Source organism: Mustelus asterias, chromosome 6 (genome assembly GCF_964213995.1).
Source record: "Mustelus asterias chromosome 6, sMusAst1.hap1.1, whole genome shotgun sequence".
Classification (NCBI taxonomy): domain Eukaryota; kingdom Metazoa; phylum Chordata; class Chondrichthyes; order Carcharhiniformes; family Triakidae; genus Mustelus; species Mustelus asterias.
In genome coordinates, this window is record NC_135806.1 from 7,190,738 (window position 1) to 7,217,750 (window position 27,013).

General features: G+C 45.9%; 3 protein-coding genes across 4 annotated transcripts in view; 1 reads left to right on the plus strand and 2 right to left on the minus strand.

Annotated features, from left to right (window-relative positions):
* Positions 1 to 7,053, minus strand: part of LOC144494750 (antiviral innate immune response receptor RIG-I-like) — a 76,738-nt gene extending 69,685 nt beyond the window's left edge. The window contains exon 1 of one of the 2 annotated variants that reach the window (XM_078214038.1): positions 6,812 to 7,043. The gene's annotated coding sequence lies outside the window, so the exon portion shown is untranslated. Of the gene's footprint in view, positions 1 to 6,811 lie in introns of both variants that reach the window. The other variant, XM_078214037.1, reaches the window with a different exon arrangement.
* Positions 7,054 to 7,284: 231 nt separating this feature from the next.
* Positions 7,285 to 15,009, plus strand: LOC144495252 (small integral membrane protein 27-like). The gene is made up of 2 exons (XM_078215319.1): positions 7,285 to 7,478; positions 13,995 to 15,009. The coding sequence occupies exons 1-2, from the start codon at positions 7,434 to 7,436 to the stop codon at positions 14,112 to 14,114; spliced, it is 165 nt and encodes a 54-aa protein (XP_078071445.1). The 5' UTR covers positions 7,285 to 7,433; the 3' UTR covers positions 14,115 to 15,009.
* A 2,778-nt stretch (positions 15,010 to 17,787) lies between these two features.
* Positions 17,788 to 26,112, minus strand: ndufb6 (NADH:ubiquinone oxidoreductase subunit B). The gene is made up of 4 exons (XM_078215320.1): positions 25,818 to 26,112; positions 21,419 to 21,511; positions 19,529 to 19,573; positions 17,788 to 17,966 (listed from the first exon to the last, which is right to left on the minus strand). The coding sequence occupies exons 1-4, from the start codon at positions 25,998 to 26,000 to the stop codon at positions 17,895 to 17,897; spliced, it is 393 nt and encodes a 130-aa protein (XP_078071446.1). The 5' UTR covers positions 26,001 to 26,112; the 3' UTR covers positions 17,788 to 17,894.
* Positions 26,113 to 27,013: the final 901 nt, after the last annotated feature.

The window sequence follows — 27,013 nt, forward strand, 5'->3', positions numbered from 1 at the left end:
GCCCACAACCTCTGAACATATTAAAGGAAGTGTTTTAATTTATCTTTTTGGATTGGAAAATTAAGAATACAACTTTGCCTTAGTTTAAAAGAAAATTGTTTTGATTAGCACATGCACAAATTCATCAGAAACGATGTTCAATTGCACAAGCATTGCTGATTACTTAAATCAGACCTTTCATATTCCGCCAAAAAGGATAAATTTAAAACTTGTGTGACAGCAGGAATTGCATCTTCACACAAAGCATAGTGGAAATCTGGGAAACTCTCCTGCTGAGGCTGAGAGTCAATTTATACACAGAGGCGACTGATTGATAAGACTCTTGTTAGACAAGGATATTAATGGTTATGGAACCAAGACATGATGTGGAGATGCCGGCGTTGGACTGGGGTGGGCACAGTAAGTAGCCTCACAACACCAGGTTAAAGTCCAACAGGTTTATTTGGTAGCACGAGCTTTTGGAGCACTGCCCCTTCATCAGGTGAGTGCAGGATTTGTTTCATAAACAGGGCATATATTGACACAAACTCAATTACAAGATAATGGTTAGAATGCGAGTCTTTACAGGTAATCAAGTCTTAACAGATACAGACAATGTGAGTGGAGAGAGCGTTAAGCACAGGTTAAAGAGATGTGAATTGTCTCCAGCCTGGACAGTTGGTGAGATTTTCAAGCCCCAGCTAGTCGTGGGGGTCACAGATAGTGTGACATGAACCCAAGATCCCAGTTGAGGCCGTCCTCATGCGTGCAGAATTTGGCTATCAGTTTCTGCTCAGCGATCCTGCGTTGTCGTGTGTCGCGAAGGCCGCCTTGGAGAACGCTTACCGAAGATCAGAGGCTGAATGTCCTTGACTGCTGAAGTGCTCCCCAACAGGAAGGGAACACTCCTGCCTGGGGATTGTCGAGCAGTGTTCATTCATCCGTTGTCGTAGTGTCTGCATGGTCTCGCCAATGTACCATGCCTCGGGACATCCTTTCCTACAGCGTATCAGGTGGACAATGTACCGTGTACCGGGTGGATGGTGTTCTCTCATGAGATGATGGCACCTGTGTCGATGATCCGACACATCTTGCAGAGGTTGCTATGGCAGACTTGTGTGGTGTCGTGGTCACTGTTCTCCTGAAGGCTGGGTGGTTTGCTGCGGACAATGGTCTGTTTGAGGTTGTGCGGTTGTTTGAAGGCAAGTAGTGGGGGTGTAGGGTTGTCTTTGGCGAGATGTTCGTCTTTATCGATGACATGTTGAAGGCGCCAGAGAAGATGTCGCAGCTTCTCTGCTCCGGGGAAGTACTGGACGACGAAGGGTATTCTGGCCGACGAAGGGTATTCTGGCCGCCGTGTCCCATGTTTGTCTTCTGAGGAGGTCGGTGCAGTTTGTCACCGTGGCACGTCAGAATTGTCGATCGATGAGTTGAGTGCCATATCCTGTTCTTATGAGGGCATCTTTCAGCGTCTATAGGTGTCTGCTGCGATCCTCCTCATCTGAGCAGATCCTGTGTATACGGAGGATTTGTCCAGAGGGGATGGCTTGTTTAACATGATTAGGGTGGAAGCTGGAAAAGTGGAGCGTCGTGAGGTTATCCATGGGCTTGCAGTACAGTGAACTGCTATGGTGACGGTCCTTGATGGAGATGTGTATGTCCAAGAATGCAACCGATTCTGGAGAGTAGTCCATGGTGAGTCTGATGGTGGGATGGAACTTGTTGATGTCATCATGTAATTGTAGGAAGAAAATGTCACCGATGTATCTAGTATATAGCGTAAGTTGGCGATCAATATTTTCTTCCATGGCGAATAATCACTGAAACAGCTACATGATGACATCAACAAGTTCCATCCCACCATCAGACTTACCATGGACTACTCTCCAGAATTGGTTGCATTCTTGGACACACGAATCTCTATCAAGGACAGTCACCTCAGCACTTCACTGTATCGCAAGCCCATGGATAACTTCACGATGCTCCACTTCTCCAGCTTCCACCCTAAACACGTTAAAAAAGCCATCCCCTACGGACAAGCCCTCCGTATACACAGGATCTGCTCAGATGAGGAGGATCGCAACAGACACCTACAGACGCTGAAGGACACCCTCGTAAGAACAGGATATGGCGCTCAACTCATCGATCGACAATTCCGACGCGCCACAGTGACAAACTGCACTGACCTCCTCAGAAGACAAACACGGGACACGGCGGACAGAGTACCCTTCATCATCCAGTACTTCCCCAGAGTGGAAAATCTACGACATCTTCTCCGGAGCCTTCAACATGTCATCGATGAAGACGAACATCTCTCCAAGGCCATCCCCACTACTTCATAGAATCATAGAAACCCTACAGTGCAGAAAGAGGCCATTCGGCCCATCGAGTCTGCACCGACCACAATCCCACCCAGGCCCTATCCCCATATCCCCACATATTTACTCGCTAATCCCTCTAACCTATGCATCCCGGGACACTAAGGGGCAATTTAGCATGGCCAATTAACCTAACCCGCACATCTTTGGACTGTGGGAGGAAACCGGAGCACCCGGAGGAAACCCACGCAGACACAGGAAGAATGTGCAAACTCCACACAGACAGTGACCCAAGCCGGGAATTGAACCCAGATCCCTGGAGCTGTGAAGCAGCAGTGCTAACCACTGTGCTACCGTGCCGCCCCTTCAAACAACAGTGCAACCTCAAACAGACCATTGTACGCAGCAAACTGTCCAGCCTTCAGGAGAACAGTGACCACGATACCACACAACTCTGCCACAGCAACCTCTGCAAGATGTGCCGGATCAACGACACGGATGCCATCATCTCATGAGAACACCATCCACAAGATACACGGTACATACTCTTGTGACTCAGCCAACATTGTCTACCTGATACGCTGCAGGAAAGGATGTCCCGAGGCATGGTACATTGGCGAGACCATGCAGACACTACGACAACGGATGAATGGACACCGCTCGACAATCACCAGGCAGGAGTGTTTCCTTCCTGTTGGGGAACACTTCAGCAGTCATGGGTATTCAGCCTCTGATCTTCGGGTAAGTGTTCTCCAAGGCGGCCTTCACAACACACGACAACGCAGGATCGCTGAGCAGAAACTGATAGCCAAATTCTGCACGCATGAGGACGGCCTCAACCGGGATCTTGGGTTCATGTCACACTATTTGGAACCCCCACGACTAGCTGGGGCTTGAAAATCTCACTAACTGTCCTGGTCGGAGACAGCTCACATCTCTTTAACCTGTGCTTAACCCTCTCTCCACTCACATTGTCTGTATGTGTAAAGACTTGATTACCTGTAAAGACTCGTATTCCAATCATTATCTTGTAATTGAGTTTGTGTCAATATATATCCTGTTTGTGAAACAAATCCTGCACTCACCTGATGAAGGGGCAGTGCTCCAAAAGCTCGTGCTACCAGATAAATCTGTTGGACTTTAACCTGGTGTTGTGAGACTACTTACGGAACCAAGACAGGCAGATGCAGTCAAAGTACAGAACAAATTGAATGGTGGGACAGGCTCCCATCCATTGACTCTGTCGACACTTCCTGCTGCCTCAGAAAAGCAGTCAGCATAATTAAGGACCCCACGCACCCCGGACATTCTCTCTTCCACCTTCTTCCTTCGGGAAAAAGATACAAAAGTCTGAGGTCACATAGCAACCGACTCAAGAACAGCTTCTTCCCTGCTGCTGTCAGACTTTTGAATGGACCTACCTTGCATTAAGTTGATCTTTCTCTACACCTTAGCTATGACTGTAACACTACATTCTGCACTCTCTCGTTTCCTTCTCCATGTCCAGTATGTTTTGTCTGTATAGCACGCAAGAAACAATACTTTTCACTGTATGCTAATACATGTGACAATAATAAATCAAATCAAAGTAATTGGATAGATGCAACTGAAGACAGGGCTACCAATAGAGGGGTGAACAAAGAGGCCAGAATTGAGATGACACAGAGTCATACAGCTTATGGTCCACCGTGTCTGCGCCGGCCATCGAGCTCCTACCTATTCTAATCCCATTTTCTTGCATTTGGCCTGCAGCTTTGTATGCTATGATGCTTCAAGTGCACCGGGAGTAACAGAGGTTACAACCTTTGTTGGGGGAGGCGGGTAGCAGAGTAGTGAGATATTGCTGTGGAGTTGCAGATGGGTACAAAGATAGGGAGGGTCGAGGCTGTGGATGGATTTGAACACAAAGGCAAGAAACATCTACATTTGAGTACATAAAAAGGATATGTCCCATTTATCCAAATAACATTACAGGTGACTTTATTACCAAGTTTAATTTGCACTAATTGTAAACATGGATTAATTCAAAAGAGAAATTGAGATTTCTGTTGGAGCAGCAATGAAAAAAAATCTACAGAATACATGTATTCTGATTTGAGGGAATCCTAAGATATTAAAGGAAGATCACTGCCTGCGGACAGAAGCCACGATCCAGTTTGAGCACACAATCTTGAAGTAAATCACACTGTCTAATCCCACATTAATGAACATGTATACAAACATACGTACTAAAATCACTTCATATATCATTTAAAAAGTACACTAGCAACACTTCTCTTCAAAGAATCACTTTATCAACTTAGCACAAAAAGAACTGCCCTTATTAATTAGAAAGTGCATGCATAGGTGGGGTTAAGGAAGAAAAGGGTCCAGAGAACAAATACACCAAGAAGTTGTGCCACATGTTAGATAGTCCATCAAAAAAGTCAAACCGAGCATATGGTTTTATTTCTCGAGGGGTAGAATTGAAAAGTAGCCACTAGCTCAGAGAGGTGAATTGAGAGGCCGGATTGTATTCTTCTTGGGATATAAAAAATGACTAATCAACATTAGTGTTGGGCAAATGATCATTTTGCCTTGACACCTTCAAATGTACACATAGGTTAGCTTGTTTACTTCAGCAATTTTATCATTGATGGTTTGAGTTATAAGGAGAGGCTGGATAGACTGGGACTTTTTTCCCTGAAGCGAAAGAGGCTTAGGGGTGATCTTATAGAAGTCTATAAAATAATGAGGGGCGTAGGTCAATTAGATAATCAACATCTTTTCCCAAAGGTAGGGGAGTCTAAAATTTGAGAGATTTATGAGAGGGGAGAGATACAAAAGGGTCCAGAGGCGCAATTTTTTCAGAGGGTGGTGAGTGTCTGGAACAAACTGCAAGAGGTAGTAGTAGAAGTGGGTACAATTTTGACTTTTAAGAATCATTTAGACAATTACATGGGTAAGACTGTTTAGAGGGATATGGACCGAATGCAGGCACTTGGGACTAGCTTATTGGTAAAAACTGGGCGGCATGAACAAGTTGGACTGAAGAGCATGTTTCCATGCTGTAAACCTCTATGACTCTATTTAGACTCCAGCTGACAATACAGAACAGGAAGTGGTCAATCAGCCCTCCGAAGGTGTTCTGCCACTTAATATGATCATCCGGCCACATTGGCCTCCATATCCCTTGTCTTCTCCAGCAAAAGAATTTACCATTAACCCAGATTTAAAATAAATGAATTGAACTATCATGTACTGTCACTTAGAAACATAGAAATCCTGCAGTGCAGAAGGAGGCCATTCGGCCCATCGAGTCTGCACCGACCACAATCCCACCCAGGCCCTACCCCCACATATTTTACCCGCTAATCCCTCTAACCTACGCATCCCAGGACTCTAAGGGACATTTTTTAACCTGGCCAATCAACCTAACCCGCACATCTTTGGACTGTGGGAGGAAACCGGAGCACCCGGAGGAAACCCACGCAGACACGAGGAGAATGTGCAAACTCCACACAGACAGTGACCCGAGCCGGGAATCGAACCCGGGACCCTGGAGCTGTGAAGCAGCAGTGCTAACCACTGTGCTACCATGTCGTTCATGTAAGTTCCACACTTCTGCCATACTTTGTGTGAAGAATAGTTTCCTCTGATTTTAAAGTTAAGCTGGATCCTCCCACAGCCAAAGGAGGCATAAAAACTAAACCAACTCTGAATCAAGGGGTAACCTCATGAAGAATGGTGGAGCAGGTTGGGCCTATAACCCATTAGAGTTGAGGAGAATGAAAAGTGCTCTTAATGAAGCATACAAGTTCCTGAGAAGACCTGACAGGGTGGATACCGAGAGAATGTCTTCCCCTTGCGGAACTAGGGACATCATTTGAAAAATAGCGGATAGAGATGAGGAGGAATTCCTTCTCTCAAGAGGATCATCCACCTATGGAATTCTCTTCCACAGTGGGCAGGGGAGGCTGGGACACTGAATGTAGTCAAGCTGAAGAAAGATGAATTTTTGATCAAAAGAAGAAAGCCAAGGGCTCTGGGTGCAAGGCAGGGACGTGGAAGCAAAATACTGCTGGAAATCTTAAAATGGAAACTTCTGGAAAAACTCAGCAGGCCTGGCAGCAAAAGACTGAAACAAGAGTTAACATTTTAAAGTTAAACTTCATTTCTTAAAGTTAAAGTTTATTAGTCACAAGTAAGGCCTATACAGACACTGCAATGAAGTTACTGTGAAATTTTGAGCCCAACATGACAGAAGGTGGGGAGTTGAGGCCTCACAGAAGACCAGTCATGATCTTATAATAAAATTGTTATATTATGATCAATTATTATAATCAATTATCCTAGAATTTGTGTTCAATGGCTAATGGTGTTGATTTTAAAATCTGGCCTTTTTTTTTGCTGCCCTGTCACCTCAGTGGTTGAAGGCAGTGGTGATTCTCACTGACCGGCCTGTCTGCCAGCCCTGGGCCTGCTGTTGGGCTCAGTCTCCAACACCCCCCATCCCATTCCCCAGGCTCTCTTACCTGCTGCAGCCACTCACTTCCCCCTGGGTCTTCCTCACACGAATTATTATCTTAACCGCGTTTCTCTTCTTTATCTTTTTTATAAAAAGCTATAGTATCCCACCCCTCCCCCTCCTCCTCCTTGCTCCGGCCACGAACATTTGCTCCCGTTATTTCCCCCACTCGGGGTGGCCCTCAGACCGGGACAAGCCGCTGCCTATGATGGGGGGTGACACCATCACACAAGCGCGATGATTGACGGCGACGCGCTGGCCGCCGGGACGGCGGAGGACCCAACGCGCCCCGCTGGCCGCCGGGATGCCGGAGGACCAAATGTGGACCTCCCACCCCGCCCTCATGACCCTGGATGTGTGGGAGGACCAACAACTCTCCCGCGCGTTGGCTGCCGGGACTTTGGAGGACCAAAACCATCACTCTTCCCCCTGTCCCCCCCCCTCCTCTCTCCTGGAACCAACACCAGACGACTCAGAGTGTGAGATCGGGATTTTGCGCCACTTTAAATGCACAACACCAACCGTTAGGGTTAAAGGGGAGACATTTTTGAGCTCCTCGATCCTTTTGTTTGTAATTGCAGCTTCCCATTCGTGGCCGGTTGCCATAGTGAAGGCAGCCCGGGGCCGCCATGATCCGTGTGAGCTACCGAGCGCTGGACAGGATTTATTCTGTTGTAAGTATCGGGTGTGAACAGCAGGGGGAGCAGTGTTGCCAACTCTGGCTGGACATAGTCCTGGAGATTACCATTAATTTCTGGAGACACTCTCGGAGAGTTGGCAACGCCACATTTGATGTCGGCAGCAACTGAAATATGCTGTACGTTTTGTATTTCTTATGTGCCTCACTCTCAGCACTACTTGTATTAAATTTCACTTTGGCATTGCTGTGCCCTCTGTCTAGCTCACTGTATAATATCTGAGACATCTCTTTTCGTTTGATTTATTATTGTCACATGTATTAGTATACAGTGAAAAGTATTGTTTCTTGCGCGCTATATAAAGCATACCATTCATAGAGAAGGAAAGGAGAGAGTTCAGAATGTAGCATTACAGTCATAGTTATGGTGTAGAGAAAGATCAACTTAATATGAGGTAGGTCCACGCAAAAGTCTAATGGCAGCAGGGAAAAGGCTATCCTTGAGTCGGTTGGTACGTGACCGCAGACTTTTGTATCTTTTTCCCAACGGAAGAAGGTGGAAGAGAGCATGTCTGGGGTGCATGGGGTCTTTGATTATGCTGGCTGCTTTACCAAGACAGTGGGAAATGTAGAAGTGTCAATGGATGGGAGGTTGGTTTGGGTATGGACTGGGCTTCATTCAGGGCCCTTTGTAGTTTCTTGCAGTCTTGGATAGAGTATGAGCCATACCAAACTGTGATGCATCCGGAAAGGATGCTTTCTATGGTGCACCTATAAAAGTTGGTGAGAGTCATAGTGGACATGCCAAATTTCCTTTGTTACCTGAGAAAGTAGAGTCGTTGGTGGGCTTTAACTATAGCGTCAGCATGGAGAGACTAGGACAGATTGTTGGTGATCTGGACACCGAAAAACGTGAAACTCTCGACCATTTCTACTTCATCCCCATTGTTGTAGACAGGGGAATGTCCTCCACTACGTTACCTGAAGTCGATGACCCACCTCCCTCTGTGACTGGATCCTGAACTTCCTAACTCACAGACCACAATCAGTAAGGATAGGCAACAACACCTCCTCCACGATCATCCTCAACACCGGGCTGTGTTCTCAGCCCCCTACTGTACTACTTATACACCTCTGACTGTGCGGCCAAATTCCCCTCCAATTCGATTTTCAAATTTGCTGACGACACCACTGTAGTGGGTCGGATCTCAAACAATGACGAGACAGAGTACAGGAATGAGATAGAGGAACTGGTGCAGCAACAATAATCTCTCAATGTCAACAAAAAGGAGATTGTCATAGACTTCAGGAAGCGTAAAGCAGAACATGCCCCTGTCTACATCAATGGGGACAAAGTAGAAAGGGTCGAGAGCTTCAAGTCTTTAGGTGTCCAGATCACCAACAACCTGTCCTGGTCCCCCATGCCGACACTATAGTTAAGAAAGCCCACCAACGCCTCTACGTTCTCAGAAGACTAAGGAAATTTGGCATGTCATCTACAACTCTCACCAACCTTTACAGATGCACCATAGAAAGCATTCTTTCTGGTTGAATCACAGCTCGGTGTGGTTCCTGCTCTGCCCAAGACCGCAAGGATCTACAAAAGGTCGTGAATGTAGCCCAATCCATCACGCAAACCAGCCTCCCATCCATTGACTCTGTCTACACTTCCCGCTGCCTCGGGAAAGCAGCCAGCATAATTAAGGACCCCACGCATCCCGGACATTCTCTCCTCTATCTTCTTCCTTCGGGAAGAAGATACAAAAGTCTGAGGTCACGTGCCAACCAACTCAAGAACAGCTTCTTCCCTGCTACTGTCAGACTTCGAATGGACCTATCTTGCATTAAGATGATCTTTCTCTACACCCTAGCTATGACTGTAACACTACATTCTGCACTCTCTTGTTTCCTTCTCTATGAACGGTATGTTTTGTCTGTACAGCGCACAAGAAACGATATTTTTCACTATGTTAATACATGTGACAATAATAAATCAAAGCAAATCAAAATCTCCTTCATTTTGTTGACATTGAGGTAGAGATTATTGTCATTGCACCAGTTCACCGGATTCTCTATCTCTTTCCTGTACTTTGTCTCGTGTTAGAATCCCTACAATGCAGAAGGAGGCCATTTGGCCCATTGAGTCTGTACCGACTACAATCCCACCCAGACCCTATCCCCTCAACCACACACATCTACCCTGCTAGTCCCCCTGACACTAAGGGGTAATTTTCCATGGCCAATCAACCTAACCCACACATCTTTGGAGTGTGAGGAAACCAGAGAACCCGGAGGAAACCCATGCAGACACGGGGAAAACTTCACACAGTCACCTGAGGCTGGAATTGAACCCAGGTCGCTGGCGCTGTGAGACAGAAGTGCTAACCACTGCGCCATCCTGCCGCCCACACTTTGTTTGAGATCTGACCCACTACGGTGGTGTCATCAGCAAACTCGAAAATCAAGTTGGAGGGGAATTTGGCCACACAGTCAAAGGTGTATAAGGATTATAAAAAGGGGCTGAGGACACAGCCTTGTGGGTCACCGGTGTTGAGGATGATCGTGGAAGAGGTGTTGTTGTCTATCCTTACTGATTATGGTCTGTGGGTTAGGAAGTCTGGGATCCAGTCACAGAGGGAGATGCCGAGCCCCTGGCCACGGAGTTTGGAGATGAGTTTAGGAATAATGGTGTTGAAGGCTGAGCTGTAGTCAATACATAGGTGTCTTTGTTATCCATGTGTTCTAGGGTTAAGTGTAGGGCCAGGGAGGTGGCGTCTGCTCTTGCGGTGGTAGGCAAACTGTAATGGATCCAGGCAATCTGGGAGGCCGGAATTGATTTGTGCCATGACCAACCTTTCGAAACACTTCATAATGATGGATGTCAGAACCACCGGACGATAGTCACTAAGACACACTGCCTGGCTTTTCTTTGGTACCGGGATGATGGTCGTCTTCTTGAAGCAGATAGGGACCTCAGATTGATGTAAAGTGAGGTTGAAGATGTCTGTGAATACCCCCGCCAGCTGGTCCGCGCAGGATCTGAGTGCTTGTCCGGGCCAGTAGCTTTCCGTGGGTTGTCTTTTGAGAAGGCTGCTCTGACGTCTGCAATGGTAACTTTGGATACAGGTTCATCTGAGGCTTCTGGGGTGGAGGGTGTGCTCTCATTGACCTCTTGTCAAAACATGCATAGAATGCATTGAACTCAAGGGGGAGAGGTACATTTATGCTGGTGATTTTACATGCCTACATCTTGTAATCTGTTATGTCTTGCAGACCTTGTCAGAGTTGGCAGGGTCGGTGTGGCTAGCTTGGGACTCTAGCTTGGTCCGGTACATTTTATTTGCATCTTTGATGGATCTCCATAGATCATATCTGACTTTCTTGCATAGATGTGGAGATGCCGGCGTTGGACTGGGGTAAACACAGTAAGGAGTCTAACAACACCAGGTTAAAGTCCAACAGGTGTTGGACTTTAACCTGGTGTTGTTAGACTCCTCACTGTACTTTCTTGCATAGGTCAGGGTCGCCTGACTAGAACGCCTCAGACCAGGACATCAGCAAGCAGTGGATATCCCTGTTCATCCATGGTTTCCGGTTGGGAAACACATGGATTTGCTTCTTTGGCACACAGTCTTCTACACACTTACTGATGAAGTCAGTTACTGTAGTGGCGTACTCATTCAGGCTGGTTGCAGAGTTTTTAAATACTCCTATGGTGCATCTGTAAAAGTTGGTGAAAGTCGTAGCAGACATACCAAATTTCCTTAGTCTCCTGAGAAAGTAGAGGTGTTGGTGGGCTTTCTTAATCCAGTTTGGTTTATACATCTAAACATTTGGTTTGTGAAGGCAGAGTTTTGACGTCCATTTAGTAGTGAGCACAACACCAATTGTTGAGGCTCTCACCCAAATCTGACTTCTTTAACTTCTTAAAATTCATTTACAGGATGTGGGAATCGCTGGCTTGACCAGCATTTATTGCCCATTCTTAATTGCCCTTGAGAAGGTGTTGGTGAGTTGCCTTCTTAAATCGCTGCAGTCCCTGTGGTGTAAGTACACCCACAGTGCTATTAGGGAGGAAGTTCCAGGATTTTGACCCAGCGAAGTGAAGGAACGGTGATATATTTCTAAGTCAGGATGGTGAGTGACTTGGAAAGGAACCTCCAGGTGGTGGTGTTCCCAGGTATCTTGCCCTTGTCCTTCTGGATTGGAGTGGTTGTAGGTTTGGAAGGTGTTGCCTAAATGAACCTTTGCGAGTTCCTGAAGTGCACCTTGCTGCTACTGTGTGTTCGTGGTGCAGGGAGTGAATGTTTTGTGGAAGTGGGCTGCTTTTCCCAGATGGTGTCGAGCTTTTTGAATGTTGTTGGAACTGCGCTTATCCAGGCAAGTGTGGAGCATTCCATCACACTCCTGCCTTATAGATGGTGAACAGGCTTTAAGGGATCAGGAGGTGAGCTTCTCACCTGCTCTTGTAACTGCAATATTTATATGGCGAGTCCAGCGTAGTTTCTAGTAAATGTTAACCCTCAGGGTGCTAAGAGTGTGGGATTCAGCAATGATAAGGTGACGATAGTTAGATTCTCTCTTGTTGGAGATGGGTCATTGCCTGGCACTTGTGTGGCACGAATGTTAACTTGCCACTTGTTAGCCCAAGTCTGGATATTGTCGAGGTCTTTCTGCATTTGGATTGCTTCAGTATCTGAGTCGTCATGAATAGTACTGAACATTGTGCAATCATCAGCAAACATCCCAACTTCTGACCTTATGATGGAAGGAAAGTTATTGATGAAGCAGCTGAAGATGGTTGGACCGACAACACTACCCTGAGGAACTCCTGCAGTGATGGCCTGGAGTGACTACCATTTTCCTTTGCGCTAGGTATGAGTCCAACCATTCCTAATTCATTTTGCTAGGGTTCCTCGGTGCCATACTCAGTCAGGGGAGGTGGTGGCCTAGTGGTATTATCGCTAGACTATTAATCCAGAAACTCAGCTAATGTTCTGGGGACCCGGGTTCGAATCCCGCCACAGCAGATGGTGGAATTTGAATTCAGTAAAAAATATCTGGAATTAAGAATCTACTGACGACCATGAAACCATTGTCGATTGTCAGAAAAAACCCAATGATAATACCACGAATGTCCTTTAGGGAAGGAAATCTGCCGTCCTTACCTGGTCTGGCCTACATGTGACTCCAGAGCCACAGCAATGTGGTTGACTCTCAACTGCCCTCAGGCAACTAGGGATGGGCAATAAATGCTGGCCCAGCCAGCGACGCCCATGACCCATGAATGAATTTTAAAAAGGGCTGCCTTGGCGTTAAGAGCTGTCACTCTCACTTTTTGGAAAACAAAGGTAGTTTTATGGGATTTATATTTGTATTGGTAAATTTGTATCAGAAATAAGGTATAGTCTTAAGTGGGTTTAATTTAATGGTTCTGTGCCTGAAAGGGTAAAATCTATATTTCGATTTATGCTGGATAAAGATATTTGTATGTATGGGGATTGGTTTCAATTCCAATTGTGATTCTACTGTGCTTAGAGAGGGCTAGGGTGGGAGGAGTAAATAGAACAGCAGATATATGCAGGCATTGCTTAGTAACTGGAGGCCCTTTTAAGGGAAAACGGTTTTTTTGTTCTTGGTCTAGTTGAATTTAATGGCAATTGGAGGCAGGACACCAGAGTGTGAACATCTCTCAACTCTGCCAAAAGAAAGACTGGAAAGGATAAGGGAGCTGCAAAGAGGCAAGTCTTCCAAGGGACCACTTACAGTCCAGATAACCAAGGAATTGGGACAGAAAGAATGTCTGAAGGTCACTGAAGTTAAGAGATGAGACCAAGGCATTGTTCGGAAGAATCCAAGGAAGAGTAAACAAAATGTTCTGAGTTAAAAAGACGATGCAGTAACCAGATTTAAAGTGGGAAAGCAGACTTCAGAAGTAAATCAAAAGTTTGATGCCATTTTAATAACCCTTCTGCCAATTTCTTAATCATGTACTTTGCAGCCATAGCTTTGAACTTCATGAGTAGCCTTTTGGGAGGAACATTGTCAAGTTGGAGAACAATGGTGGATCAAAGCTTATGCATATCAAAACAAAATGCAGCAAAGCTCTGTTAAAATCCATGGGAGTGTATTGGGCACAAATGGCAAGTGAAATGCTTAGTTAGAAGTGTCACCTGATGTTCACTCACCTGATGAAGGAGCAGTGCTCCGAAAGCTTGTGATTCCAAATAAACCTGTTGGACTTTAACCTGGTGTTGTGAGACTGCTAACCATGCCTACCCCAGTCCAACGCCGGCATCCCCACCTCATAACTGAAATGCTTGAGATCTCTTAGCTCTCACAGTGTTAATTTAATGTAATAAAAACAAAATGCTGGAAATGCACAGCAGATCAGGCATCTACGGAGAAAGAGTTAATGTTTCAGGTTGATGACCGTGTCGTCAGAACCGCTGCCTGACCAGCATTTTCAGCTTTTCTTTAATTTCAAAATTCCAAGATACGCGTTATGTTGCTTTTTGATTTAATGTGATGTCTTATCTCTGATCTTGTGCAGATACTCCTGATCATTGTCTTACTTTCCTGGGGGTTCGTTATTTATGCAGCCAGGATTACTGCTCTCGAGCAGCTGACGAAGAAATTTCCAAAATTATTCCTAAAGTTAGACCTTCATTAAGGTCCCCTGATGTCAGGGCACCTGGGTATCACTAACAGACTAAGGATGAGGTGGAAATTATTTGGCACCAACGTCAGGCACTGTGTGAGATTACACCCGTCAATGCTACACACAAGATCTTTTGTAAGCTGTGCGAACAAAACTGAATTCATGTGCAAAGAATGACTGTGCCAGATTGCAAATGAGTGTTTTTAAATTACTTCTAATTGTAAAATGTCACTTTAAAATCCTGTTTATATTTTCAATAATCAAGCATCATCGCCAAAGCATTTTTGCTCTTTATGTTTTTGATTTTTCTTTCCACTTGAGAACACCATCGAAATTTAAAATACCTTGCGTTTGTTGTTGTGTGGATTTGAGTGAATGCATGGTTCACCATGCAGACGCTACGACAACAGATGAATGAACACCGCTCGACAATCACCAGGCAAGAGTGTTCTCTTCCTGTTGGGGAGCACTTAAGCCGTCACGGGCATTCGGCCTCTGATCTTCGGGTAAGCGTTCTCCAAGGCGGCCTTCACGACACACGACAACACAGAGTCGCTGAGCAAAGACTGATAGCCAAGTTCCGCACACATGAGGACGGCCTCAACCGGGATCTTGGATTCATGTCACACTATCTGTAACCCCCACGACTTGCCTGGGCTTGCAAAATCTCACTAACTGTCCTGTCTGGAGACAATACACATCTCTTTAACCTGTGCTTAACCCTCTCTCCACTCACATTGTCTGTACCTTTAAGACTTGATTACCTGCAAAGACTTGCATTCCAACCATTATTTTGTAAATTGAGTTTGTGTTTTTATATGCCCTGTTTGTGAACAGAACTCCCACTTACCTGACGAAGGAGCAGCGCTCCGAAAGCTAGTGGTTTTTGCTACCAAATAAACCTGTTGGACTTTAACCTCTTACTTTGAGTGAAACAACAGAGGAGGTGGCATGGTGCCACAGCGCCTAGCGCTGCTGTCTCACAGCGCCAGGGAACCAGGTTCCATTCCAGCCTTTGGTGACTGTCTGTGTGGAGTGTACACATTCCTCCCATGTCTGCGTGGGTTTCCTCCGGGTGCTCCAGTTTCCTCCCACAGTCCAAAGATGTGCGGGTTAGGTTAATTGGCCATGGTAAATTGCTCTTTAGTGAAGGGGGATTAGGAGTGTAAATATGTGGGGGTTATGGGGATGGGATTGGGTGGGATTGTTGTCGGTGCAGGCTTGATGGGCCAAATGGCCTCCTTCTGCGCTGTAGATTCTATTAATTCACTTAAAACTGCATATGAATGTGGAGATCACCAACAGAGGGATCATTTAAATATAATAGCCTAGATGCATTGTAAGAGAAGCTGGATAAGCACGTGAAGGAAAAAGAAATGGGATCATACTGATAGAGGAGGAAGAATGGAAAAAAGGGGCAAGCCATCACACATAGATGTGGGCTAGTCAGCTCGAATGGCCTGTTTTCTATGTTATATATTTTATGTAAGATATTTTGCACAAAGAATTAAGACCATTGTTACTCATGTAGGCCTCTTGGGTGGATTGGCTGTTTTTTTATAACCTGCGGTAGGCTTTTCTATATTGAGTTTTCTATAGGCCCCCAAATAGGTATAGAGATGTGGAGGAAAGAATTGCAAAGCAGATTATGGATAGTTGTGGAGGTCACAGGGTAGTTGTCATGGGTGACTTTAACTTTCCAAATATTGATTGGAACCTTTATAGGTTGAATAGTTCGGATGGGGCAGTTTTTGTGCAGTGTGCAGGAGGGTTTCCTGACACAATATGTGGATAGGCCGCCAAGAGGTGGGGCCACATTGGACTTGGTACTGGGTAATGAACCGGGCCAAGTGTTAGATTTGTTTGTGGGAGAGCACTTTGGAGATAGTGACCACAATTCGGTGTCTTTCATTATTGCAATGGAGAGGGATAGGGTCATACGGCAGGGCAAGGCTTATAATTGGGGGAGAGGTAATTATGACGCGATTAGATAGTGATTTTTAAGGGGCATCTGGACAAATACGTGATTAGGATTGGAATAGAGGGATATGGTCCCCAGAAGGGTAGGGGGTTTTAGTTCAGTCGGGCAGCATGGTCAGTGCAGGCTTGGAGGAGCAAAGGGCCTGTTCCTGTGTTGTAAATTTCTTTGTTCTTTGTACTCTTGCACCATTACCTCTGGAGTCTCCTAAGGATCCATCCATGGCTCCCTCCATTACTCATCTGCGTGCTTCCCTCAGTGATACATCCAAAAGCACAGTGTTAGTTTTCACTTGTACTCTGACAACACCCAGTTGTTCCTCACCACCTGCTCTGTTGCTACATTCTCAGCCTGTTTGACATCTAGATGAGCACAAATGTCCCTCCAATTAAACGTTAGGAATCTGAAACCACTGTCTTCTATCCCAATTGCAAAGCCCCTTCCCTAGCTAATGAATTTCATCCTACTCCCTCGTAATTGTCTGAGGCTGGACCAGACTGTTTACAATCTTGGTGTCATATTTGACCCTGATATGAGTTTCTGACCACTTATCTGCACCATCAGAAACTGATTTCCACCTCCATATCACCAACTCTGTCCCTGCCTCGGTTCATTTGCAGCTGAAACTCCTGTCAACGCTTTTGTTATCTTTGGACTTGAGTATTCTAATGCATGTTGGCTGGTCTCCCACATTCTACCCTCTGTAAACTTGAGGTCATCAAAAATCTGCTGCCTGCATTCCCCCTGTGCTCAGTGACATACACTGACTGCTACTCAGGCAATCTTAACATTTTCATCCTTGCTTTCAACTCTTCCACAACCTCGCTCTTCCCTATCTCTGTGGAACTTCAGCCCCACAACCCCATGAGAACACTCTGCTTGTCCAAATTTGGCCTTTAAAGTAGCCAAGGTGCTCCACCGAGCAATCATTAGACACAATTTGACCCCCAGCCACATGAGGAGAGATTGGAGCAGGTCGTCGAGGTCAGATTTAAGGATCCTCTTAAAGGAGGAATCATAGATTGAATCAATCATAGAATCATAAAGAGAGGCAAAGAGGTTAAGGAAGGGAATTTCAGAGATTAAGCCCTTGGCAGTTGAAGAAAAGTCCACCAATGGTGAAACAATCAAAATGGGATTGTACAAGAGGCCAGAATTGGAGGTGTGCAGAGATCTCAGAATCCCTACAGTGCAGAAGGAGGCCGTTCAGCCCATCAAGTCTGCACTGACCACAAACCCACCCAGGCTGTATTCCCGTAACCCCACATATTTACCCTGCTAATCCCCCTGACACTAGGGTCAATTTAGCATGGCCAATCAACCTAACCTGCACATCTTTGGACTGTGGGAGGAAACCGGAGCACCTGGCAGAAACCCACGCAGACATGGGGAAAACGTGCAAACTCCACACAGTGACCCAAGCCAGGAATCGAACCCGGGTCCCTGGTGCTGTGAAGCAGCAGTGCTAACCACTGTGCCATCGAGCTGCCCCATCTCAAGAGGATGGAAAAGCTGAAGTTACAGAGATAGGAAGGGGAAAAAGTCACAGATGGGTTTGAAAACACGGACAAGAATTTTAAAAAGCGAGGCATCGCTGGACTGGACAGGTAAGCTCGGAGGTAATGGGTGAAAGGAACTTGGTGAGAATTAGGATTCAGGCAATTGAGTTTTATAATTTGCTGTATGAACAATGAACAGCCTTCTGCATCTTGGTAAATCAACATTTAATGATAAATAAGTCTTTCAAAATGAGCAACTATATCTGGAACTTAGATGTTTAGCCTTTGCTGCAAGACATCCATAACATCCCCTGATTAATGGTGCCCATTCTGTTCATCCTCTTGCATTGGTGGAATAACTTCTCCCGTCTCCAATAATCTGTCACCCTGAAGGAACAAACAGTAAGATAGAAATCAGACGTATGATTAGCTCAACAGATTCTCTCAGTCTGAAAGCCCAGAGCTTCTCATTTCTGTCTTATCCAGCCAGTTTACTTCCCCCTTAATGTTTCAAGAATGGAGTTTTTGTGACAATCGGTTATTTCTTATTTCCGATTCTCAGCTACCAGATCACGCAGAAATCTTTCTCCCTAGGTTCCATCTTCTCTCGCTCTCATTTTGCCACAAAAACTCTACACAGGCAACATTCCAGCAAAAAAGATCCTCCAACACAATTCCTTTAACAATTCCTCATTCACGCTGCTGTGTACACCCTTACAATGTACCAGATTAATTTTAAAAATGTGGAGATCACAGCCATTATCTTTTCATGGGATTCTCCCAATTTCCTGCCAATACTTTAGATGCTGGGGTAATGGCGTAAAAAGCCTTTTTTCATCTATTTTCTGATACAGCGATGACAGAAGGTTGGGGAACTCCTGAGGAAATGGTGGCACAGTGGTTAGCACTGCTGCCTCACAGCTCCGGGGACCCGGGTTCAATTCCGGTCTCGGGTGACTGTGTGAAGTTCGCACATTCTCCCTGTGTCTGTGGGGGTTTCCTCCGGGTACTCTGGTTTCCTCCCACAGTCCGAAAGATGTGCAGGTTAGGTGGATTGGCCATGCTAAATTGTTCCTTAGCATCAGGTGGATTAGCAAGGTAAATGCATGGGGTTACAGGGATAGGGCCTGGGTGGGATTGTTGTTGTTGCAGGCTTGATGGGCCAAACGGCCTCCTTCTGCACTGTAGGGATTCTATGAAATTCTAACTGCACACGCTTACCTTCACTTTCACAAACAATGTGATGCACATCACAATCTTCTGGGTCGGAAAAAAAGCCAGTCACCTTTCCCGAAAATACTTCACAATTTCTACTTGCCCAGAGATTCTCTATGTTGTGAGGACTCCCTTGCTCCCGCCAGTGCATCCACACACACCACCACCTCTCACACACAACCTCAACGAGACAGCTGCTGGGGGCTCAGAAGGGGGCATCCAACATATTTGCAATGGACCAGGATTCCATCTTCATAGACAAATGCCAGTACAATCGCCATTCAGGATTTCCCTAGCTAGTTCTGGGGACATCTCATTTGTCTTTCCTTTGTGTTAGTTTTCACACATATGGAATGTTGAAGATGTGACAACAAGATGCAGCGTGTGCACCAAGCAGGACTGAGAAGTTCAGATGCTGCATGCTATTTCTCAAAATGGCACCCATACGTGCTGTAGTTAAACCCTGACTGGAAATACATTTTCAAGAGCACTTTTCTCTTATTAACTCTCTTTGCCTCACCCAGATTACATGCTGCAGGATTGGAGGGAGCTCACAAGTTTCTGTTCGATGAATATATACTCATTATCAAACTGATGCAACAAACACCAGAATTTCCCGATTTCAGATTTCCATCATTCTCATTTTTTCTTTGTTTTATAAATCTCTTCTCACCATCTTATTACACTGAAGCTACACGATTGCATACGGTGCAGGTCCCCACCATACAACTTACCGGGAAAACTCTTGGCTTCACACTCACTGCACCGTACGGTTTTGTCTGTGGAACAGAAAGCACAAATTAAAGAATTAACTCGATGCAAATACTGAATACAATTAACAACATCAGCTTGCAATTACAGAGTTTCTCTAATGTCGTCAAACACCCCAAAGTGCTCAACAAGAATTATCATACAGAATTTGACGGCCACATGATCACAGCAAACATGATGGGAGTAAAAGCTTTTTCACACAGCAAGTGGTTGGGGTCTGGAATGCATGGTCTGGAAGTGTGGTGGATGCCGATTCAATGGAGGCATTAAAGAGGGCATTAGATGATTACTCGAATAGAAACAATGTGTAAGGGTATGGGGGAAAAGGTGGGAAAACATCACTAAGTCATAATGTTCAGTTGGACAGCTGGTGCAGACAGGATGGACCGAATGGCTTCCTGTGCCATAGAATCCCTACTGTGCAGAGGCGGCGGCTATTCAGCCCATCAAGCCTGCACCGACAACAATCCCACCCAGGCCCTATCCCCGTAACCCTACTTATTTATCCTGTTAATCCCCCTGACACTAAGGGTCAATTTAGCACGACCAATCTCCCTAACCCGCACATCTTTGCACTGGGGGAGGAAACCGGGGCACCCGGGGGAAACCCTCGCAGACACGGGGAGAACGTGCAAACTCCACACAGACAGTCACCCGAGGCTGGAATAAAATCTGGGACCCTGGCACTGTGAGGCAGCAGTGCTAACCACTGTGCCACCCAAGAATAAAAATACTGTGATGATACTAGGACAGGGAGCCTAATGCTTGATCAGATATTTAGGTTTTACGGAGTGCCTTCAAAATGAAGAGAAAGGCAGAGATAGAGGTTTAGGGAAATAATTCTAGAGTTAAAGGCACATCCCACCAATGGTACAGCAATGAAAATCATGGATACTGAAGATGGCAGATGGACTGGAGGAGTTCAGAGTGATAGAGAAAGCTTAGGCCACGGAGGGATTTGAGAACAATACAGACTTGGATCCGGAAACATCCTTTCTCTTTCTTTATTCACAGGATGTGGGCATCACTGGCAATGCCAGCATTTGTTGCCCATACCTAATTGCCCTTGAACTGAGTGGCTTGCGAGGCCATTTCAGAGGGCAGTTAAGAGTCAACCACATTGCTGTGGGTCTGGAGTCACATGTAGCCCAGACCGAGTAAGGACGGCAGATTTTCTTCCCTAAAGAACATTAGTGACCCAAATGGGATTTTACAACAATCGACAATGGTTTCATGGTCACCCTTACCAAGGATAGCTTTATATTCAGATTTATTAATTTGAATTTAAATTCCTCTAGCTGCTGTGGTGGGATTTGAACCCAAGGACCTCTGGATTACTAATCCAGTGACATTACCACGATACCACTTTCTATCTCTGAACATTTCCTATCTGTGCTTATGATGTGCATACACAGCACAGGACAAGGCCATTTGGCCCATCTTGTTCATGCTAGATCCCTACAGGAGTCCCATTTACCTGTCCTTTTCCCATAGCCCATGTAAATTTGGGATGGTTTACCAGTACTGAGGGACTCCTACAGTGCTGAGAAGTGCTGCCTTTGAACGAGATGTTAAACTGAAGCCTCATGTTCCCCTTGGGGAAAATAAAAGACCTCCAGCACTATTTTGATGGTGAAAAAGTGAGTTTTCTCCATTGTGCTGGCGAATATTTATCCCTCAACCACATCTGTGGAAATAAGCCGCCGTGTTTCCTACATTACACCAGTGACTACACTTCAAAGATACTTCATTAGCTGTAAAGTGCTTTGGGACAATCTGAAAGGCCCACAGACAACATGCAGTTCCCTTCTTTAGCTCTTCAACTAGATTGCAAAACAATTACCAATACTTACTTCAACGTGGTACTTCACGTAGTAATGGACGAGCCAGGCAGGAATCAACAACCGAGTCAAAGTGAACCAGCCTGCATTGCAAACCTTATAGGTCTGAAATAAAGAAGAATTACAAAATAAAGCTTCGACATGAGGACTTGGCAGCAATTGGAGAATGTAGAAAGACTGCATTCAAAATGGTTTAAGAAGATATGGCATTGAGGGAGTCTAGATACGACCACTCAAAATATTGGTTTAGAATTAGAGTCTGATTAGAAATCATAGAAACCCTGTAGTACAGAAAGAGGCCATTCGGCCCATCGAGTCTGCACCAACCACAATCCCACCCAGGCACTACCCCCATATCCCTATATATTTACCCACTAATCCCTCGAACCTACACATCTCAGGACACGAAGAGCAATTTTTAGCATGGCCAATCAACCTAACCCGCACATCTTTGGACTTAGCTTCACTATAATTATTTTTTGGCTGGAAGCAGTTGTATTATGTGGGTGAATGATGCTGATGCGATGCGCAGAAAGAATAGAGTGCATTTACTCTGAGAAACGACACTAGAAATTTGAACAGGTGACACTCGCAGGCAGTAGCTGCTTAGCATTTGCAGCATTTCGACTCATGTTCAGATTTCCAGCATCCACAGGGTTTTGGCTTTTGTCCCAGGTAAATATTGCAGAGTCATTCCAGCACAGTAGGAGACCATTCAACCCATTGAGTCCATGCTGGATCTCCAGTCAGTCCCATTCCCCTGCTCTGTCCCCATGTCCCTGCAAGTTAGATTTCCCTCTCATGCCCATCCAATTTATTTTTGAAATCATTCACTTCCACCATCCTCATAGGCAACAAGTGCCAGGTCGTTTATCACTTGCTGTTTAAGAATGTTCTTCCTCACACTCCCACCTGCACACTCCCCCAGAGGTTCTTGCCCGAAATCTGTGTGCCCTTGTCCTTGTGCTATCAGCTAATGGCAGCAGCTTTTCTTTGTCTATCTTACCTGAACCTGCCATAATCTTGTACACCTCTATCAAATCTTCCCTCAATCTCCTTCACTTCAAGAACAACCCCAGCTTTCCAACCTAACCATCTAGTTAAATTCCCTCATCCCCGGAACCATTCTGGTAAATCTCTACTGCAACCTCTCAAGAACCCTCAAATCCCTCCTAATTTGATATTTTATTGTGGTAATTCAGCCTCTGCAGGGCTCATTCCTGGAGTTAGAAATTGTAAAACCACATTCATCTCAGCCAGCTATCCAGTGGAAACAGCCTCAACAGCTACCTTCAAAAGGAAACTGCCTGTAAACTTGAAAGGTAAAAACCAGTAGGGCTATGGGGAGTGGGACTAATTGGATGACTCTTTCAGAGAGCCAGTACAGGTAAAATGGGGTGAATGGCCACCTTCCCTGTTGTACGATTCCATGTTTCCACCAGTTCAATCGCTTCCATTGACACCTGTCACCTTTCAATTTTGTCTGCACTCTCTAAGGAATGCTTGGGAGATGGTGATATTGTGGTAATGTCACTGAAATTGTAATCCAGAGACCCAGGCTAATGTCCTGGGGATACAAGTTCAAATCCCACAGCGGCAATTGGTGGAATTTAAATTCAATTAATAAAATCTGGAATATAAAGCTCGTCTCAGTGATGCTGAACCTGTAACTATCATCGATTGTTGTAAAAACCCATCTGGTTCACTAATGCCCTTTGAGGAAGGAAATCTGCCATCCTTATCTACATGTGGCTCCAGACCCACAGCAATGTGGTTGACCCTGAAATTACCTAGCCAGCCACAGTTCAAGGGCAATTAGGGACGGGGAACAAATGGTAGCCTTACCAGTGACACCCACACCCCATAAAAGAATAAGAAAAAACTCTTACTCCACTTCACAGCATTCATGACATGGCTGAACAGATCGATAATTGTCCTGCCAACCCTTCTAACATATCTATGACAGATGGCAAGAGCTGGAAGAGTGAAAACTGCATCATTATACTCTCCCCAGCAGGACTGCCAGTAGAGACTCTTCACATATATACTGTGACTACTAAAAGAACTAGACCCCAGTGAGGGACTCAATATCGTTAGGAAAACATAGAAGGAAAGAAGTGTGGGGAAAGAGGAAGAGGTGAGCGGTCAATGGTGGGTGGCACGGTGGCACAGTGGTTAGCACTGCTGTCTCATACTGCCAGGGACCCAGCTTCGACTCCTGGCTTCGGTCACTGTCTGTGTGGAGTTTGCACATTCTCCCTGTGTCTGCGTGGGTTTCCTCCAGGAGCACTGGTTTCCTCCCACAGTCCAAAGATGTGCAAGTTAGGTGGATTGGCCATGGTAAATTGTCCATTAGTGTCAGGGGGATTAGCAGGGTAAATATATGGGGTTACAGTGATAGGGTCTGGGTGGGATCTTTTTTGGTGCAGGTTCGATGGGCCAAATGGCCTCCTTCTGCACTGTATGGTTCTGTAATAACTATTGAGCAGGCAACGAAACATGCTCACATTGATCTGGGGATATCCCTGACTCAGGAATGTTCAACACCACAACATAACCCATTAAAATGTATAAAAGAGGACATGGAACAACATCCTTACCCTCACTGGCTGCAGGTAACTGCAGGTAATGTTTATTAAATGTTTCCATTAATTTGGATATATTTCAGATTGCTGATTCTCACAGATCATGTTCAGACTCATGAGATCATCACAATGCTGAAAACAGCTGTTTGCAAAACTTCCAGCCCCTGAATTTCAAACAGGACAAACTGGAGACTATAAAATACTCTAAATAGTTGTGAATTGCCTGCTCATTAACATAAAACATGATTGCAGTTAAAATAGACAGTTTCTTTTTCTGTACCAATAGGGGAAGAGGGATCAAAAACTAGGGGACATGACAGAAGGATCGGGGGGTGAGATATTAAAGAGTTAATATCCACTGTAGAGTCTCAGAGGAACTATTGGGTTTGCAAGAATACCAGAAAAACAGCTCATGAGAGCAACCTGACAAACGAGATACCCACAGGCTCCAGCTTCCAGAGCACAGCCAGGGTGCGTTTAAAAAAAAAAAGTTCTTTCTCATGCAGCTATACTTGTTTTTTCTTAAGACAGCTGGGGTGCTGTTTTTGCTAGGAACAGAATGGTCTTTCTTGTGCTTGTCCTTGATTGTATCAGATGACGTGAGCTTGCTGAAATCTGCCTGCTGGAATTGTAAATTGTACAAAAGGGGACTGCTTTTTTGCTCTGTGCGCTTTTGCTAACTGACTCCCAGCACTGAGTGGAAGTTACGTAGCAAGGGTTTGCCAGCTTGCATATGTAAGACAAATAAAGAACTATTGAATCGGGACAACAGTTGGTGTTTGCCTTTGTATCAGGGACGGAAGAGTCTCACGAAAATGAACTTAACAGGGGGAGACGAAGAAACATTTTTTCCATCAGAAAATTACAGAGAGATCTGGAAACCACTGCCTGAAAGCATGGCAGAGGCACTCCACATTGTGTCTGAAGAGCTGTGACCTGCAGGGCTAAGGAAAGTGCATAAAGACGGGATTAGCAATTTATGAGTTGACATGCAAGAAATGATTACATTGGATATATGGCACAGAAACAGACCATTCAGTCCAATCAGTTCATGCTGATGTTTATGTCCACCTATCAGTGTAACCCTCTATTCCCTTCTCTCTCTTACACTTGTCTAGCTTCCTTCAAATGTATCTATACTGTTCAATTTAACCACTCCCTGTGGTAGCGAGTTCCCATATTTCCACCACTCTTTGGCTGGTTCTTTCTGAATTACCTGTTGGATTTCTTGGTGGCGAGCTCACACCAATAGATTCTAGTTGTGCTCTTCCCCAGGAGAGAAAACATTCTCCCTGTGTCCACTCTATCAAAGCTTTTCATAAATTTAAATATCTCTATTGGGTCAAAATTGGAACGAATGTTAGGAATGCCATTCAAAGATTGCGAGAGAGATTTGGTACATACCTCCTTTGAACACTCAGACACCCATCAGGGCCAAGGGCAGGGGGTACACATACTAAATTGTCATGGTCTGTACAAAGTCACCATGGACAAATGGTTGGGATGAGTGCAGGGTCGTGACTGGCACAGGGTTACAGGTGCGGGACACACACAATGGGCGCGGGGTTATGGGGTCACGACAGGCACAAGGTCACAGGTGCAGGGACACAATGGGTGCGGGGTTATAGGGTCATGACAGGCACGGGGTCACAATGGGCTCAGGGTCACAGTGACTCTGACGAAAGGTCATCCAGAATCGAAACGTTGGCTCTACTCTCCCTCCACAGATGCTGTCAGACCTGCTGGGATTTTCCAGTATTTGCTGTGTGTGATGATTGCTGAGTGACAGCTCAGTGTCTCCACCCTCCCGCCTCCCACTCACTCACATAAACTCTCCACAGACTCTTGGGCTGCAGGAATCCCTCCCAGAAGCGGCTCACCGCCCCTGTGCTGCCGGCTGGAAGGACGGGTTCCCGCGGGCTGAGCTCCTGGTCCTTCAGCCAGCGGCGCCGCAGCTTCACCAGCTGCTGGAAGCGGGCCTTCTCCTCTGGCGTGTAACCCAGCGGCATGGCGGCGAGCGGGCTCCGCCACACAGCGAGAGCGGCGGGACGATCACTAGGCACCGGGACACCAGCGCGACACCCACTGCCCGGGTTACAGCGCGGCGCACGATGATGGCGTCACACGAGCTGCAGCAGTCGGGAGGAGCAGCCTGCAGCGCTCCCTGTGGCCGGGAGGAGCAATCTGCAGCGCTCCCTGTGGCCGGGAGGAGAAGACTGCAGCGCTCCCTGTGGCCGGAGGAGCAGACTGCAGCACTCCCTGTGGCCGGGAGGAGGAGCCTGCAGCGCTCCCTGTGGCCGGGAGGAGCAGACTCGAGCGCTTCCTGTGGCCGGGAGGAGCAGACTGCAGCGCTCACTGTGGCCAGGAGGAGCAGACTGCAGCGCTCCCTGTGGCCGGGAGGAGGATGTGGCGATGTCGGTATTGGACTGGGGTGGGCACTGTAATAAGTCTCACTACACCAGGTTAAAGTCCAACAGGTTTATTTGGTAGCATGAGCTTTTGGAGCTCTACTCCTTCATCAGGTGATGGCGTCACACTGGGAGGAGGATGCATAGAGTCATAGAGGTTTACAGCATGGAAACAGGCCCTTCGGCCCAACTTGTCCATGCCACCTTTTTTTAAAAACCCCTTAGCTCGTCCCAATTACCCGCATTTGGCCCATATGCCTCTATACCCATCGTACCCATGTAACTGTCTAAACGCTTTTTAAAAGACAAAATTGTACCCGCCTCTATTACTTCCTCTGGCAGCTTGTTCCAGACACTCCTCACCCTCTGTATGAAAAAATTGCCCCTCTGGACCCTTTTGTATCTCTCTTCTCTCACCTATGTCCTCTAGTTTTAGATTCCCCTACCTTTGGGAAAAGATATTGACTATCTACCTTGTCTATGCCTCTCATTATTTTATAGACCACGATAATATCACCCCTCAGCCTCCTACTCTCCAGAGAAAAAAGTCCCAGTCTATCCAGCCTCTCCTTATAACTCAAACCATCAAGTCCCGGTAGCATCCTCGTAAATCT